The sequence below is a fragment of the Ambystoma mexicanum genome, chromosome 1q (genome assembly GCF_040938575.1).
Source record: "Ambystoma mexicanum isolate Mex_15411 chromosome 1q, UKY_AmexF1_1, whole genome shotgun sequence".
Lineage (NCBI taxonomy): Eukaryota > Metazoa > Chordata > Amphibia > Caudata > Ambystomatidae > Ambystoma > Ambystoma mexicanum.
Window position 1 is genome coordinate 476,287,918 of NC_090922.1, and position 17,380 is coordinate 476,305,297.

A 17,380-nucleotide genomic window follows, 5' to 3' on the forward strand; every position below is an offset into this window, starting at 1 on the left:
GAGATGAGTAGAACATGGCTATAGATTTGTCATAATTTATATCAAGACGATTGTGCCGAGCGTATGTACCCAATTCTTTTAATTATCCTATCATGCCGGTGTATATGTGGTCAAGAATGACCAGATTGTCTGCATACATAAGTGCGGTCAAGTGGGGGGTGCTCAATTTGGGGGGACATTGGCCATGTACAGGTTGAACAATAGGGGGGCCAACAAGCAACCTTGTTCGACCTCCTTGCTGGTGGTAATTCAATCTGTGCAATGGCTGATGCCATTAAGTCGGACCTGCACCCTTTTGCATGTATGTAGCTGTATCATAATCCGGAGCAGGTAGACTGGGCAGCCCATCCTCTCAAATTTGCGCCAAAGTAAAGCCTGGTCAACTTTGTCAACGGCAGTACAAAAGTCGATGCAGGTGACATAAAGGCCCATGCCGTCTCTGATTAGATTTTCTTATAAGGCTATAGATTTTCTTATAAGGCTATCAAGCAGGCGCAACTTGTGGGAGGTGGAATATCCCGGGCGAAAACTCATTTGAAAATCACTGAGGAGATGAGACGCATCAACCCATTTTTGAAGTTTGCAGAGGACAAAGAATGAGAACATCTTCCCTGTCACAACCAACATGGACAATATACGATAGTTGGTGGGAAGGGTACGCAAGCCCTTATTGGAGACCGTCATCAAGATTGCACTCCGCCAAGACTCGTGGATAGTACATGACTGGCAAACACTTCTAAACAATATCTCCAGGATAGAGGCCCAGACTTCAGGATCTTGTTTAAGAACAATGTTTGCCAGCCCGTTAGATCTTTTTAACTTCCTGATAGCAGTCAGGACGCATTCTCGATCCCAGTCCAGAGCCCAACCCACTTCAGATATAGCAATCGTGCAACAGGACTCTGTGTCCTCATAATAAGAGGAGGAATAGGTTTGGTCCAACACTCTGCATTGATAGGGTTAATTAACTACGAGCCTGCCAAATAGACCTAGTTGGACCCTCTTCAGTATTTTATACACTTGCAGCCACTGGGCATTTTATTCTGAGCGGTTCCGCCATTTGACCCAATTTCTATAGCAATTCTTTATCTTAGTAATGGCTTTAGCCATAAGGGTCTTATTTGGTTCGTCATCTACATTCAGTTTACATGAATAGGCATTTTATGAGATTATTTTGAAAATCAATCTGGATATACAAAGGTGGACATAAAACAAAAAAATAAAATTCCATTACAACATGAATACAACATTTTTATGGACGGCAGTTTTTTGGAACATATGGACATCACAGTGACCATTTGATGCGGATCTTTCAGTGACTCCAAAGGCCTCTCCACACCGTCACCATTTACTAGGAGTAGTTTGTTTTCATCTTCCATTGTGGCATTCAGTACACTGGGTGAGAAACCACCAGCTCCAGGGGCCAACACACCATCAGAAGGCATGATGTTGCCAAACTGGAAACAAAGGGCTAAAAAACTGGGAAACAGGCATTTTCCTGTTGCGTGTCCTGTCTCACGCACATGTTACATATGCAGAACAGATAGACCCCATCTATTATTCACTTCATGAAGAACCTGAAGACCCGACTCTCCAAAAAACATCACACCAAATGCTGTTGCCTCCACTCAATGCTACTTCTCCCGCTCGAGATCATGTGTCCCTCTGCTCCAATACCCATCCAAACAACCTCTGCATCCCAGAATATAGCACCCTGAGTGTGTCCCTATGCACAGCGCCCTGTTGCTTCCCAGCTGCATGTGCAGATTGTAAATCCCATGCACACATTTATACATTCGGTTACACTCTCTCTGTTGCCTCTCTGTGTGTCCCTAATCTGTGGCATTACGATTACAATAATGCTGTTGGTTGTATCTCCAGTATAGCTCATCTGTTATACTGCTTCTCTAATTAACTGGAAGCAATACTTCTCACTAACAACAGGTATATAAGTTCCCCTTTAAATCTTGTTGCTCATGCAGAAGGGAGAACTTCCTTCATGAGTTGAAATGGCAAATGTCACCCCCAAGCTCCTGTCCATATGAGACTATACCGTGCATCAGTGGCCAGGCTTCCTCTTTCAGGACTCGGTTGAAGGGGGGAAGGTGAGTGGAATTCCACCCTCAGGAGGTAAGTCCAAGGTATTCCAGTGTTTTTTGTGACTGGTTCTTGTGTATATACTGTAACTGGATGTAGTCAAATCTGTAATGTGTGTGATATGGACATCTTTTTATTAGTTAACTCACTCGCTATATGATGTTCTTGCAGGTGACTCTGTGAGAGGATACACTGTGTACGCATGTGCAACGAAAGATGCCTGTGAAGTTGGGATCAGCAGCATGGAAGGGACTAAGGTTTCCCAGTTTGATTTGAAGTGTTCAGATCCAATTAAAGTTTAAAGTCATTACCGCCACCTGCAATGATCCATTTTCCAGCCGTAGCATAGTAATTAGCAGCAGTACTATTGTTAGTGTGCAAGAAACGTGCAGGACCTGAATCATTCATGTTGAGAATCTACTTTCATGAAGAGTACCATTGTAGATTTGGCCTTGCCTGGCCTCCTTTCTGCATATAATGGCACATTGTATAATGATGTGATCATGCTATTTGTGGGACACTCAAGTCACCAGTGGCCATTTAACTTCCGAGGACACCTGAGCTGGTCTCTCCGACTTGCAGCATCTGATGACCAGCTTGAGGCCTGGGGAGACCTGAGCTGGTTTCCCCACCTGGAGAATCTGATGACCAGCTTGAGGCCTGAGGACATCTGAGCTGGTCTCCCCCACTTGGAGCATCTGATGACCAGTTTGAGACCTGATGTACACTGTGACTGGATTGTTTGATGAAAATAAATCATGCACATTGAACACTTCTGATGCGTGTCTATTGCTAAATCCTAAAAGAATATGGAGGAGACCATCTTTGTGAAGAAACCTTTCCTTTTTCATAGTTCATGAAAATGCTGTAAAACATCACATAATGCTTCCTAAAGACCATTGTAGTGTCTAATTAATATTTATCTAATCAGTGAGATTTGGAATAGCACAGGGGCTATTTGAAAATGTTCTTATGATCTGGGTACAGTCACCCTTGGTGTATTCAAAGAAGGACTTATCATGCTGCCACTGTAACGCTCTCTTGCATGTAAAAACCATACCTGACTATGCCTTTTCCTCTTCATTTTAATTTGGGCACCTGCATCCATGGCGACCGCGCATTGGCAGCTCCAACTTGAAAGTCTCGTTCCCCAAGACCACCTAGAGCAGATCCATTCAAACTTTGGATATGCGATTCTGGGTAGAAGACCCGGTTTTATGCCACGGTCAAACCATTACAGAGACTCAACTGAATAATGACTCTAATTGTTCAGGCTTCTCCTGCATTGAATATCTGCCCTTATAAAGAAATGCTATTACCTTACACTGCACACACAAATCCCCATACAAATGGCCGCCACAGGAGTAGCCGGTAGCCAGGAAACCACTCATTTAGCTATGAACAAGCTCTGCTCTTTAATCATATCAGACTACCCAGAGCAGTATGTAAAGACACCCAAAGCACTTCAGCCTACCAGATCTTGGCTTCTTCAATTCAGATTCCAAATTCCCAAGTGTCTCCGCCAAGCCCCTATAAGCTGAGGGTACTCAATACCCGGATAATTGCGACCTACGCCCATCAACTACACAGGTTTTGCATGTGCCTCTTCAGCTTTCCCATTAGCAATATCACATTTTCTAACAGAGCAATGCAAGGAAAAGCCAATAAAAATGTAGAAATATGTAACACCATTTTACATTACATTACTTTGCCAGAAATGAATATAGGATCCCTGCGCCTTAGTTCTGTTTCAGGGGTCAAAACCTCTGGTATGGAATGTTCTAGGCTTTAAGATAAATGTTTTTCACAAACATGAAATGTTAGAACGTGAGATCACCTTCCCATGAAAAGCAAACTGTACAGAGCTGGGTATTCTTCAAAACATATGGCACACTCTATATCAAATCCCATAATTGATATTGGTATTTTATTTCTATCGCGCTCGTACACAAGTGTTTCAGAGCGCGCAAGGCAAGGGAGGGGAACAGGGGAGAACAAAACAGCGATCTTACTAGGCCCAGTGACATTGAGAACGTGCAAGTGCATGGGATAGGGGAGGGGAATAGTGCATGGAAGCGGGAGAAATGGAAATTGCGAAGCAAAGGAGAAACAGATAAATAATAATAAATAAATAATATAGGCAACAAACAGTGGTAATGCAGCCAGCAATTTGCAAGTGCTAGGTTTAAGGCAGCAGACAGGGTAGGTCTGATAAGTGCAGGAAGAAAAAGGGGGAGCTGTATGGGTACAGATACAGACCCCAGTGAAAGGGGTGGCCCGTAGGCAGCGCAGGAGGGTGGCAGGGTGCACAGGTACCTGGGCCCGGAGGACAGAGGGTGGCAGGTGCACGATGCCAAGAGAGAACAGATCAGCAGTTGAGAGGGGGAGTGAAGGCAGAAGAAAAGAGGAAGGTATTGAGGTGCTTCCGGAACCGGAGATGGTTCTCCTCAAGTTTTAGAGTGGCAGGGAGGCTGTTCTAGAGGCAGGCCCCAGCCGAAGACAGAGATCTACCCCCAGCTTGTTTCTTTGAAAAACGACTGACCCTGAGGGAGTTAGAGGTAGAGGAGTGAAGAGCTCGAGAGGGGAGGTGTTTTGGGAGGGACTTGTAGATGTCTTGTTCTTATGAGTTTTGCGAATGGGGTATCAGTTAATTAGGTCTCATGGTGATCAGGCAAGAAAATCGCAGATAGTAAAAAGTAATATTTAGAGACAGTATAATTTTTAGATCTTTAGTAATATCAGGGCAGATTCCCATTATTAGGGGTAGATCGATCCTCATTCCTATTTTTAAAAAGGTAAACCATGTGGACTTTGGAAATAACCAGCTTTAGGCAATGAATGATACTGTGTACTCTGGCTAAGATATTTTGTGTCTACATATTTGAGAAAGTGAATATCTGGATTGGTGAGAAGGATATTCTTAGTATTCAACAGACATGTTTTAGGAAGGGTTTATGCACCCTGATTTACCTCTGGACTATTACCTATATGATTCGTAATTCCCTTGTCTCTAAGGAAACACTGCTGTATATTTGTTTTGTCGATTACAGCGGTGCTTTTGACACTGTTAATAGAGATGTTTTATGGTCTAAATTGACCAGATGGGGATTGCATTGCATGATAATTTATTTTATTAAGTCTCTAGATACTAATAGCACAGTTCAGATACGGACAAATCAGAATGGTGTCCTGAATAGAGTACAAAGCACGGTTTAAAAAATGGGTGCACCACGGCCCCAGTCCTGTTCAATTTATATTTGGCAGACTTAGGGAAAGTTCTGGACAAATGTAATAGCTTTCCTGCCCACGTTAGATCCCATCCCTTGGTGTGGCTTGCCTATGCAGATGATATTGGGCTTTTTGACGGCATCAAGGTTGGGCTTCAGCGTATACGTTTAGCTTTAAGCCATCATGCATATGAAAATGGGTTAGTGATTAATCGTGCCAAAACTAAAATTATGATTATTAATACGACCAGAAAGAAGTGACTTGCTTTTAAATGGAAATTGAATGAGGATCCCATTGATTCTGTTGCCAGTTATACTTACTTTGGTGTCACTATTTCTCAGTTTTTAAGCACGTATCTACTAGCGACTACTGTGATGGGAAAGATTCAGAATAAATGTTCTGCTTTAAAAGATGTATTTCCCATGGGGGTGGACACTCTATAGGAGGACTTGTAATAGTGTATAAATCCAGTATTGTACCGAGTACACTCTACGGGCTCGATATTTTTACTGATAAAGAGACCATATGGTTGTCGAAGCTAGAGGGCACACTCTGGCGTCCGACCCTGGGTCTCGCCCAGGCTACGCTTGTTGTTGCGATACGTTGAGAACTGGGTTTATCTTCTATGATGGTGCAACGAAAAATTGCGGCTGGTATTCCTATGCTACTCAGGGGTAGGAGCCTTCCCTATAATCAATTTGTAGCGAGTTAATGATGACAGATATTACCCTAAAAGCTATTAATCTATGGATGAAAAAAGTGAGAAAGTTCTTTGAAGATGTCAGCTTTCAGATGAGTGAACCTAGAAACCTAGGAGTCGATATCAAAGAACTAAAAGACAAGGCCCTGATATGGGACAGGGGCAATAATATGTCACTGTTGAGTCAAAAGGCTACTGTGAGCTGTTATGTAAGACAAAGCTTTAGGATGAATGCACCTTGCATTTCTTTAATTAAAATTAATTATGTCACCACCACAAGATTCATAGTACAACTCTGCCTTGAACAACTTCAACTATGGCTCGTGTGGGTGCCTGGGAACAGATTCCTCTATGCCAACGATTATGCAGAATCTGTAAGAGAGAGGTGGAGACCTCCCGCCATTTGTTAACATCGTGGCAGGTTCTGAAGGAAGCCTATAGAAAAAGCTATGCAGATTATAGGAATATTGATAGTCTGGAGGTTGACCAGACATGATTTTATATACACTCTGGTGTAAATTTGGTTTTGTGTTAGAGAGTTTATCCCAAATGCCCTAGTGCACCTGGAAACGACCAATAGCTGACAAAATAGCATTAAAGTCAGTGCTGTACTGGATTCGAATATTGGTGTCCACTGACCTCAGAAAATATAAAGAAGCCCTCAAAGACATTATGATCCAGAAGGGCGGGCGAGCACTGCCATGGTTCCAGCACATTAAACTTACATTAAGATCACTCGATCTGGGCCCTTTTTGGCAAAACCCTGCTGACATGAACGATGATACCATGGGTATTGTCAAAAATGTTGCCCTCATTTCGACTATAACAAAGATGGAGGCACTATGCACAAGACTCTGAACTGGACCCCCATACTGGTCATGCTAACTGGACATCGGGTATGAGTAGTACTTGGATTGTGTCTCACCATCATATGATCACTCACTGTATACTCAATACTCAATTTAGCAACGTTTACAAGAACATGGTGCCAAACAAATAGTAATTCATGTGCTCTTGCAGTGCAAGAGAGGAGACGGTAGAACATTTTGTACTTTTCTGCGCTACCAATAAGGATCTTGGAGTCTTGTAGATCAAACCAATTTTAAATGATAACAATTCCATAGTATTGAGGATGCTGTGATAATGTGCAAATTGCCGCATTACAAAAATGTGGTGCATTTTGTGGCCATATATATCCACAGGGCCTGGCTAAGAAGATGCTTAATGCTGAAGAATGGAAGTTAATTAAAGATTTAAACGTGTAATTTGGTACAAACAACTTAACAAATGTTAGCAATTAATTACACTGACTGTTGACTTTCATGAAAAGCATGAATATTTAAAGCACTTGTCCAACATTTCCATTTCATTGTAGTGCAATTTTAATTTTTGAATCCAATCCATCAAAAGATCAATTTTCATTTGTATTTAAGTGTTTTTAATAAGTATGTATCATATGTTTTATATAGTTTGCTTGGTTTCTAAAACATGGTTTAATTTAAGTGCTTGTCTACCTGATGACTAAGTCGAATAAAGATATTCCAGACCATCGTTATTTGCCTGCCAAGCCATTACAAAGGGGGAAAACCCATATGCAAATCAGGCTTGGTCCCACCCCAAAAGGAGCAGTCCAGCCCGAACTGCTAGGTCATATCCCTTCAGTTGCAGAGGTAACAAACTGCAGTAACAGATTATGTACCTACATGTGTAGGTGAGAGCATTTCAAGAGTGTCTGGTATGCTCCGGGTTGCAGGAGGAGTAGGTTTTGCTAGTGCCAGATGTTTCCATGGAGTCTTCCAAAAAGATTCCTTTAAGTGGCACATTTTAGATCTGATGACAGTCAAGGATCTAACTGTCTCTTGCTTGCAGATGTATAGACATTTTATTTGGGACCCATCTGGGATTTAGGCACCTGGATTCTGTGCAGGCGGTCCCTGCTTTCATAAAAGCTTGCTAGTTCCAGAAATCTGTGAGAAGAGTCTCAGTTCCATAATTTATATAATTTTTACTTTTTCTTTATGACTACTTATGGAGGATTTGGGCATCACGACCAAGGTAACAGATTCAGGAGTGGCAGTGGAAAGTGAGGGGCAGTGGGAGGGGCCTTTCAAACAGGAAAACGGGGTGGTGCAATGGCAGAAGCTGCACAGTGGGAAACTGGGAGGGAGCCCTGCACCATTATAAGCAGTGATGTTAACTGAGAAAATGACAGGAAGATCCCAGGGCAGGTTAATTATGGTGTGCAAAGCAGCACAGATACAGTGTGGGGAGGAGGCTTCCATTTTCCATTTACAATTAAATAGATCTGTAAAGGGCAGCAACACCACACGTTGGTTTCCTGGTGCTGACCATTAAACAGGGTAGACTGAGACCCACCAGAGAATTTGGAAAATGGTGTCTCTTGCATGTCTCTCAATGTCTGCCTCTCTCCAACACCTATTTGGTTCATGTTCATTTGAGAGCACTCATCCAGTCACAATTCTGTATTGACGTCAAACTGTGGCTGTACTCCAGGAGAGCGTAAAAGGAAACAGCATTCTAGATGAATCTCCCCATCCTGAATTTGAACTCTGGTTTACAGTAAGGGTCGGAAATTGCAAAAAATACACGGTTGATAAAGAACTCCATCATAAAAGAATCTGCCGATGGAGAAAAACAGAGAAGACTGGCTTGCAAGATGGCAAACCTTCAGAAGCTTCCAGAACAGATGTACAATCATTCTTCTCTTGACACAATTTCCAATGCTGGAAAGGCAAGCGGCCTTGGGGTATATTGCCCCCTTTGCGTTAAATTCAATTTCGGCTCATTTACAGCATCGAATGTAAAGTTGCAACGAGGTTGACCCAGCAGTACAAAACTTGCAAATGACGGGAAATCGTGTTTCCAAGACTCCACAGACATTTGTTACCCATAGTGAGACTTCTTCTGAACCACATCCGAATAGATTAGATCAAATGTGTTATTATTTATTATAAAAATATGCTTTTAATGATGTATATCTGTAAGAGAATACAATTTTGATACAAAAGAGTCGTTAATGGATGGGAAAAAGAGTTGACTGAGAAACAACCCATAATTCTATTAAAGGACTGTGCGGATGCAGATTCAACGTCCACAAGGGAGGCGCACGTATACGCTGTGGATGTAGCGTGGGGACATAGGGGTCACATGGTTGGTGACGTCATGGCACACTTTTAATACACATAGGGCCTCATTACACGGATGGCGGTAAGGATTTACCGGTGCCGGTATTTTACCGGTACCGGTAAATCCTTACCGCCTCACTACGAGGTCCCTTTGCGGGTTGGGGAATTTAACGCCTGCTTTTTGCAGGCGTTAAAAACCAACCCGCAAAGGGACCAAGGAAGCTAATTACGGTACTGCAATTTGCGGTACCGTAATTAGCGCCTTCCCCATTCCCATTATGCCCTATGGGGCAAAAATGGGAATGGGGAAGGGCAATGGTGGAAGGGGGAATTACCGCCCCGCCAACCTTGGAATGGGGCGATAATTCCCCTTTCCGACAAGGCGGTGCCGGTATTTTACCGGCATGAACCATGGCGCTAATAGCGCCATGGTTCTCCGCCATCCGTGTAATGAGGCCCATAGTGTGCCACATGTCACGGAGCTGGAGCTGCGCAGAGAGACATGCAGGAAAGTTAAAGGAGACCTTATGTGGCAGCGAAAAGTATTTGTGCAGCAACGTTAGTCTTTTATATCTGTAATTAGCTAGGGTGCACATACGGTGCATAATAAAGCTTAGAGGGTAGGTGTAGCAGTGAGCAGGAGATCCGCCAGGTTTTAGTAGGCCCAAAATGAATAGTGCAGGGCTGCCATTAAATTAGCTAAAAGCCACCGCTCGCAGCATTTTTTTTTATTTCTGCTGATAAACCAAGAAAATGGTGAACAGCCAAGATTGAGATGCAAAGGAGAGGGCAACTGTGTCCGATTAATTGTTGCAAGTGTTAGGTAAGAATTGGTGCAGTCACACTATGTGAGACTACACAAGACTTATCCGTTTGGTATTAGGTAACCCAGCTTCTGGTATAGGTCTGTGATACACACGATGGTAGTGTAACTGAGCAGCCAGACCTATCGCAAGAGGAGTAAATGTGAGCTGTACAGCTGTACAGATGAAATCAGTCAATATAGTAACCAAGTAACACTTACACTCAAGGTTTCAGTTATAAATATATATGTATTTATTTGCACATTAGTTTTAGTTAAGCAATCTTTAAAAAGTCAATTGTTTGTAACAGTCAAGCAAACTTTAGGCTCACTGTTCAAAGTCAATAAAGTTGGTGAATACACTTTGGTTATGCTAATACATTTCTCCTACACCCTGAAGTGACTTCATTAACAAGGATAGCATTGCATTTATCATAAACACCAATATACTTTTTAGACCCTGTGTTTCAGGAAGGAACAGTTAAGGTAAATAGGAAGGTTAGAACACACTTTCTTATAAAGAAAAGATAGTTTGAATCCTCCAATTAAATCTAGTTAAACCTTTCCCAGCAGTAAAAGTGTTCAACAAATTACAGTTTATGAGGGACAAGCAATGCCTAGGTGAATGGATTCAGAAGGGTGCCTTTGGGGAGCCAGGGCAGCCAAAGTCAACAAAAAAAAAACAAAAAAAGAAAAAAAAAACTAAGTCAATTGAACAAAGTCAATAGTTCTGATGCACTTCTTGCATACAGTATTTCACAAAGTTAGATAGTTCAAGAAAATCACTTAAGGAACACAAGTTGTTAGGCCTGTGCAAGGGGAGCTGAAGTGAACTCGAAAAGTTAAGCAAGTGCAATTCTCAAGCGAGAAAGCATGACTTAAGGTGAGAAGGTAAGTACCCCCAAGCCCAAAAAGTACCTCTGGTTAGAAGAAAAGTGATCCCGCTGGATTCCGTCTTGCTACAGCCAAGCAGACCCTGGTTCCTGAGCCTCAGTCGTGGGGACAAGACTGAAGACGTCTGGAGGGCTCCTGCGGCAGTACTCGGGAATAACTTCAGCAGCTATGGGCTCTCTTTGATTCAGCGGCACTTTGCGGTTTCAGCGCCTCACAAACAGCACTGATGCAGAACGAATATCTCTGGTTGGACTTTCCTTGCTCCGTCGGTCCTGGACTCTGGTGGGAACACTCTGGATTGGGATTTTCTGCTTCTGGAGTGTCCTTCAAGCTTTTGGCTGGATTCATTCTGCGGACGATGTTGAAATCGATTATGGACACTCGACCCCTGGCATTGGGCTTCTGCAAGACTGGAGAGGCACAGCAAGCCAGGGATTGCACCAAACTGGAGTTCGTCAAAGGCTAGTTGGTTCCACTAACCCAAGGGGAGAAGTCATTCCATCCGGAGCTTCTCCATCGATATGAAAAAGGAAGTCAGCACAGCAGGGCTTCACTGGGCAATTCAAGGTCCAGGAGGTTGCAGCAGGTTTCTCTTCACAGTTTCTTCTTTGGATGTTTCTTCCAGTGGTCGACTCAGCCTGTAGTCCCAAGAACCTCACCTTTTAAGCTCGTTCTCACTCATTCACAGCCATAGGCTGTCAATCACACAGCAGCGTGGCGGTCCTTCCTGGACAGCCAGACAGCCAATCAGACTGGTTTCGAGCAGACACACATTTGTATTTTCCCTGGATTACCCTTTCGGGTCGATTTTCTACAGGACCTTGGCTCTCATTCCAAGTATGGTGATGTGGAAAAACAGGGACAGTTACACACTTACTGACACTTTTATTGCACCGCCATATTCCGATTTTGCAGTTGATGTAGATTTTTTTCCCCACATTACCTTCAATAGAGGGAGGAATTACCTCTTGCAGAATTACTGCCAGTAACAATTGATTCAAAGCCCCAATGGATCCTCTGGGACCCCAAAATTGGGACTAAAACTGCCAACCCGCCAAATGCAATTTGGCTACTTTACTGCCAAAATGCTTGGAAGTTACCGTAAAGAATATAGTGCTAAATCCTATGACAATACCAAAGTCATAACGAGGCCCATTTAGATCTGCCGCCAATCTGAAATTTGTGATGCAGACTGGGGCAAGGCCAAAGAGTTTCAACAGGAAGACATTTATCCCCAAAGAGTAAAAAGATTAACTTCCCTGAACCACCTCTGATCTTCGGCCGACCCAGAATGAGGTCTCGAAGATGACACTAAGTTAGCTATTTGCCCCACTCGTAGTCATTTTGAACTTGATTACATTATCATTATGGAGCACTCCATGATTTGTGCATGTTATCTTAATGTATAGCATCATATTGGAGAACAACAACAAGGACTGGGAGAGGCATTTATTCTTCTGGACTCTGCTCGTTGCAGACCTTGCTGTTAGAGAGGGACGCAAACCTTTTCTGGTCAGAATCATTAGTATTTTTGTTGGATTTTTTGGATTCCAGCATGTACCTAATTGAAGATTATGTTTCGGTACTCTCCAAAGCATCTCCACAAGAGTCTTGTCATGACGCGAAACACGTCAAACGCTCACTAAAGCTGTCGACATTTTGTAGAGGCTAAATGTATATGAATTAAAGAAACACTTTTAGTAAATTGTGGAGGAGCCTGTATTGCGATTTGAAGCATCAACTTTGTCTACAGGAAAGAGCTGTGTATTTTGCCATCTGTGTGATGTTTAAATTTGCACAATGGCTCTAGATCAACAAAAATGATGCACAAAAATCGTTAACATATTGTCCCCTTAAGCTATGAAAGACATTCACAATTTCATTGTTGAAACGTCATAAATGCTTTGTATGGAACTGGTTTCATTTTTTTACACACCCACTTTGAACAGGATGTTGAAAGCGTGGGTCTGCATTGTCATGTTACATATGAGGGGAAGGAAAACACTGATTTGGAAGTATACAATTTGACATGTTTTATTTATTAATTAACAAATGAACTCTCTAACCAAATTAAGAATTTTCTGTGCTCTATTGGAAAAGAATGATCTTAACAGTGAAAGCCGTAGGATTGGCCAGCAATGAGGTAAAATGCACGTCACAGTCAGGGAACTTCAAATCTGGACACATTCTGTTTGGGCTGCAGTAACATCAACCATGCCATATGACATACTCTGCCCCAGCTCCGCTGACTAACTCTACACCAACACTTTCTAGGCTGACGGCCCAAAGGATGGTTAAGCCATTTACTCGGTGCACTAGAAATCGATGGTGTCCAGCTGAGCTTCCCAGATCAGGAGGTTAGGAGAGGCAGAGCAGAAGAATCCCAGCAAAAAACAGGAACAAGTGGCTTTGCTGCAAGTGAGCACCACCGTTGGGGTCCTTCCCGGCGTCACTTTTGGAGCAGGTGATAGTCACGTTGCCGTACGAGAGGCCGCATGCGCTCTGTGTTGCACAGCCACTCATGATTGAGTTTCCCTCTGCAAAGAAAGAAAGAGACAGATGTTAAGGGTGTCACCATGCTTCTCTCACAAAGTCGCTTCCACCTACCGTAGCCCCCCCCCTCCCACAACAAGGACAGATGGATTCACCGTGTGAGAAAAAGCAGAGACAGCTAAAGCTCGCCTTAGTATCTGGTGCTTTTTTGAATTAAGCAAATTATGTATGCCCTGTTCTCTTCCCTTTCTCACAGGGGCATCGTGAAGAAGTCTCTCAAATACCAGGACAACCCTCGATAAATGAATGTTTTTCTATGGGACAGCCACTGACAGACAATGGAATGCACAAAGAGCCCCGAGGACCCCCAAAGCCTGGGCGCTGGCAGCTTGCGTTGCACGACATGCAAACACCTTTTGAGTCCCAAACGTTGATCTTTAAGAAACAACTCACAGCTACCCACATGTACTTACTCAACCTCTCCTCCCACCATCCCTCCAACTCAATGTTAGGTCAGAGTTCTCTGCCAGGGTTAGTCGGGATGTCTTACCACGCGTGCCTATGTCAATCTAGCGCTAGTCTTAAGAGCACTCACCACTCTTGGTCTCGACATAATTAAAGCATGTGGTCTGCTGTCCAGCGCACGCCGAGGTCATATCAGTCTCACAGGTCATTGCCATCGATAAAATGCTGAAGCAGGAATCACATGTGTGTCCGTTTGCTCGGTCATTGATGGTTGCCACTGAGTTAAGAAAAGGAGAATGTAGTTTCACCATGCGTTTTATCACCGTCAAATAATACAAATTACAAACTTTTGGACAGTGATCCAAATGGCTCCACAAAGGAGCTCATGGCACCCTTGGACCCTAAATGTTCAAACCCCGGATCGTACGGGGCTAAGTACAGACCGTTTCCTGTTTACCCTGCATTGCTATGGCACTGGGCGCCGTGCTTACTGCTCGACTTTCCCCCAAAATAAGTATAAGAGCAAGCTGCGGGATCTCCAGGGATCTGCTAGTGCCAAAGCAGCCCTGCTCAGCATCCATGAAACTACGTGCTGCCTGTGATCAGGGAAACATGGGCACCCTTATCCCTCAGGGCCAAATGATCACTTTCAGACAGATGCTGGCATTAGAGAAGTTTCTTCACAACTGCACTGACCAATACATGCTAAGAATTCCCAGAGCCATCCCAATACCGGGAGAGTAACACAGGGATTATCAAGTGCGAAACAACCTGTTAAATGTCCCACGGCCATATGTCTAGGAACCAGTGGGCCTCATTATGACAATAGGCGGCGGCAGGGGCATAAATGGTTATAAAAGGGTGGTCGTTTGAGTAATAGACAATCATCAAGTGAGAAACATCTGGTTAGATGTCCAACAGTCAACTGGCTCAGTCTAAATGGATAGGAAGTAGTGGGTCTAGTTATGACTATGGCGGTGTGGCTAATAACAGAGGTAAAGTGGTGGCAATTCTATCAGTGCCACTTTACCTCTGCGTTACCACACAACTGTACTACAAGTGTTAGTGTCAAGGTGGAAGATTTACCTCCAGCAAAAAGCTGTGGGTAAATCTTCCACCTTACCGCCAAAAATTGACAGATTTACTGCACAGTATTGATTCTCATGAAATATCTGAAAAAATATCCCCATTGAGTCCTATTAACCCCAACAATGGGGACTACAACCACCCTGCCCCCACTCGTAACCATGTGCTCATAATGAGGTCCAATAACCTTTTTCCTTTCATTTGACTGGCCACACTCTCTCGGCCTACCCCAATGCTCTTTCCAAATCTGCAATTATGGAGAGCCAGTTGGGAATTTCACTCACTGCACTGCAAATAAATGCCCTCTATTGTGATCAATGGGTTCAACAACCTGTGCTTGCCCAGATATGTCCTTCCCTGCAGCGCTGACCCCTGAAATCGCATTCGTACTTGCATGGTAGCATCTTGCTTAGACTATTGAATTGGCTTGTATAAAGGACCTCTGAAAAAGTCTTCATTGAAACTGTGAAAAGTACATACTTGTGCTGCTCTGCCCATGTTCACCTCATGCGTCATGGTCACAGGCTGCCAGAAGTGAGGTCCCTGCACTGACTCCCTATTATAGACAGGTCAAAATTTAAGACTGCATGGACCACACAGCAGGTTACCTATAGAAAATATTTCAATCTCACCACCCTTTAAGGAGAGTGAGGTTACCCACACAGCCTTCGCTGAATATGTCACGTCAGACACAAATAACTAGGGGGTGGAACTTTCATGGCGAAGGGCCGTGCACTTGGAATGGAATTCCCCACTCTAAAGACTAGAATTTGTTGTCTTCAATTTCGGAGACTTGAAGGTGCACCTCCACTAAGCTGTAGAAAGTTTGTCCTTGACGTCCCTATCCCTTCTCCAATACAGTCAAATGCCCAAGACCAGCTCTTTCCTGGCAACCTCAGCACGGGCAACTGCCGCATAAATTCTCCCACACCAAGATTCCACCATCAAATGTATATATACACAGAATGGCAGTGTTTGGGTAGAACTATTCATGCTGGATAACTGACAGTTATACTGCTGAAATGCAACACAGAGACTCAATACTCAAAAATGTTCATCTTGACAACACTGGAGGGCATCAAAACCTCCTATCAATTTGCCTCACCTCATGTGGCCGAGTCCAGATATGTTCTATTCTGGTACCCCAGTTTTTTCTCACTGCGCTGTGATTCTGGGGTACCAGAATAGAACATATCTGGACTCGGCCACATGAGGTGAGGCGAATTGATAGGAGGTTTGATTACCTCCAGTGTTGTCAAGATGAAAATATTTGAGTATTGAGTCTCTGTGTTGCATTTCAGGCGAGAACAGGGATGTTTTCTCTTTGGATTTATTGAATAAAGACGCAAGACACCCCCATACCTGAATCTTTGATCAGGTAAGATAGTGTGTCCATACCATATATACAATGGTGTATTGTTTATAGGGCAGGCTTACTAAGATGCTTTGTCCTCCTCTTACGTTGCAGTATAGGCGCAGAGTTATCTAGCACCACTGCAGGATTTAGTCCATCGTTGACACGCGTCTCCATTATTTCACGTGGAGGTGAGTGCCAATCTGTATACACATAAACTGAGATATACACACAAGATATATCTGTTTCTAAACAAATAAGAGATCGGAATTCTGATGTTATGTATATTGTTTGTTTGTAGATTGAGGTTTGATGACATCCTCCACCTTTTGACATTTCGGAGTGGTTGCAAAAGAACCATCCGTCTCCTGAAGAAGGTCACTTATATTTACCGGCTTGAATTAGGGGCCTATTGTGACGACCGAAACATATGTTGAGTTACAGCAAATAAGCAATATGCTATTTGTTTTTGTATTAACACTTACTGTAATCACCAAGAGGTGTTGAAATTTATGTTAATATATTGGTTCTAGGTGGTCTTAGTACCACAAGTGTGGAATATTGACATGTATAGTGAGAGTGTGAATGAATGATGGAATGAATGGTGGTGTTTAAATGTGGATGTTGAGAACAATAAATATTTGTGTAAATTGCTTATAAATAAATATATATATATTTTTGACAAGACTTGGTATTGTTTAAATGTGTACAGATGTTCTGATCTCATTTCGCCCAGGTTCATTTTTGTTGTTCCATTATATTTATCCCGCAGAACCTGTGGCAGTAAGTCAATCCCTATTTCGAAACTCAGCAAGTGCAGGGGGACTGGTCATGGGGGGGCCTCTTGTCCTGTCCTGTAAGACCGAGAGGACAACGAGCAGCCAGTCAGCAGATGGAGTAGGAGTAAGGATAGGTTAGCAGGGGAGAAGCAGCGAGAAAGAAGAGGAGAAAAGGAAGGTCTTGAGGAGCTTCTGGAACATAAGGAGATCTGGCTCAAGGCGGAGAGGGACAGGGAGGCCATTCCAGATGGAGGCACCTGCAGAGGAGAGAGATCTACACCCATTCTCTGCTTGGAAAAGCCACTCACCCACAGAGAATTAGAAGTAGACGAGCGG

At 43.3% G+C, this 17,380-nt stretch overlaps 2 protein-coding genes across 4 annotated transcripts in view; one reads left to right on the forward strand and one right to left on the reverse strand.

Annotated features, from left to right (window-relative positions):
• The window catches only part of LOC138529052 (phospholipase A2 inhibitor CgMIP-I-like), a 305,005-nt gene extending 302,133 nt beyond the window's left edge, over positions 1-2,872 (forward strand). For both annotated transcript variants that reach the window (XM_069640813.1, XM_069640812.1), the window contains exon 5: positions 2,269-2,872. In XM_069640813.1, the coding sequence (XP_069496914.1) occupies positions 2,269-2,399 (131 nt within the window). In that variant the 3' untranslated portion in view covers positions 2,400-2,872. The remainder of the gene's footprint in view (positions 1-2,268) is intronic.
• A 10,013-nt stretch (positions 2,873-12,885) lies between these two features.
• The window catches only part of LOC138529088 (phospholipase A2 inhibitor 25 kDa subunit-like), an 86,386-nt gene continuing 81,891 nt past the window's right edge, over positions 12,886-17,380 (reverse strand). Inside the window, exons 4-5 of one of the 2 annotated variants that reach the window (XM_069640814.1) lie at positions 13,956-14,102; positions 12,886-13,404 (exon numbers count right to left, since the gene is read on the reverse strand). In XM_069640814.1, the coding sequence (XP_069496915.1) occupies positions 13,226-13,404; positions 13,956-14,102 (326 nt within the window). In that variant the 3' untranslated portion in view covers positions 12,886-13,225. The remainder of the gene's footprint in view (positions 13,405-13,955; positions 14,103-17,380) is intronic. The other variant, XM_069640815.1, reaches the window with a different exon arrangement.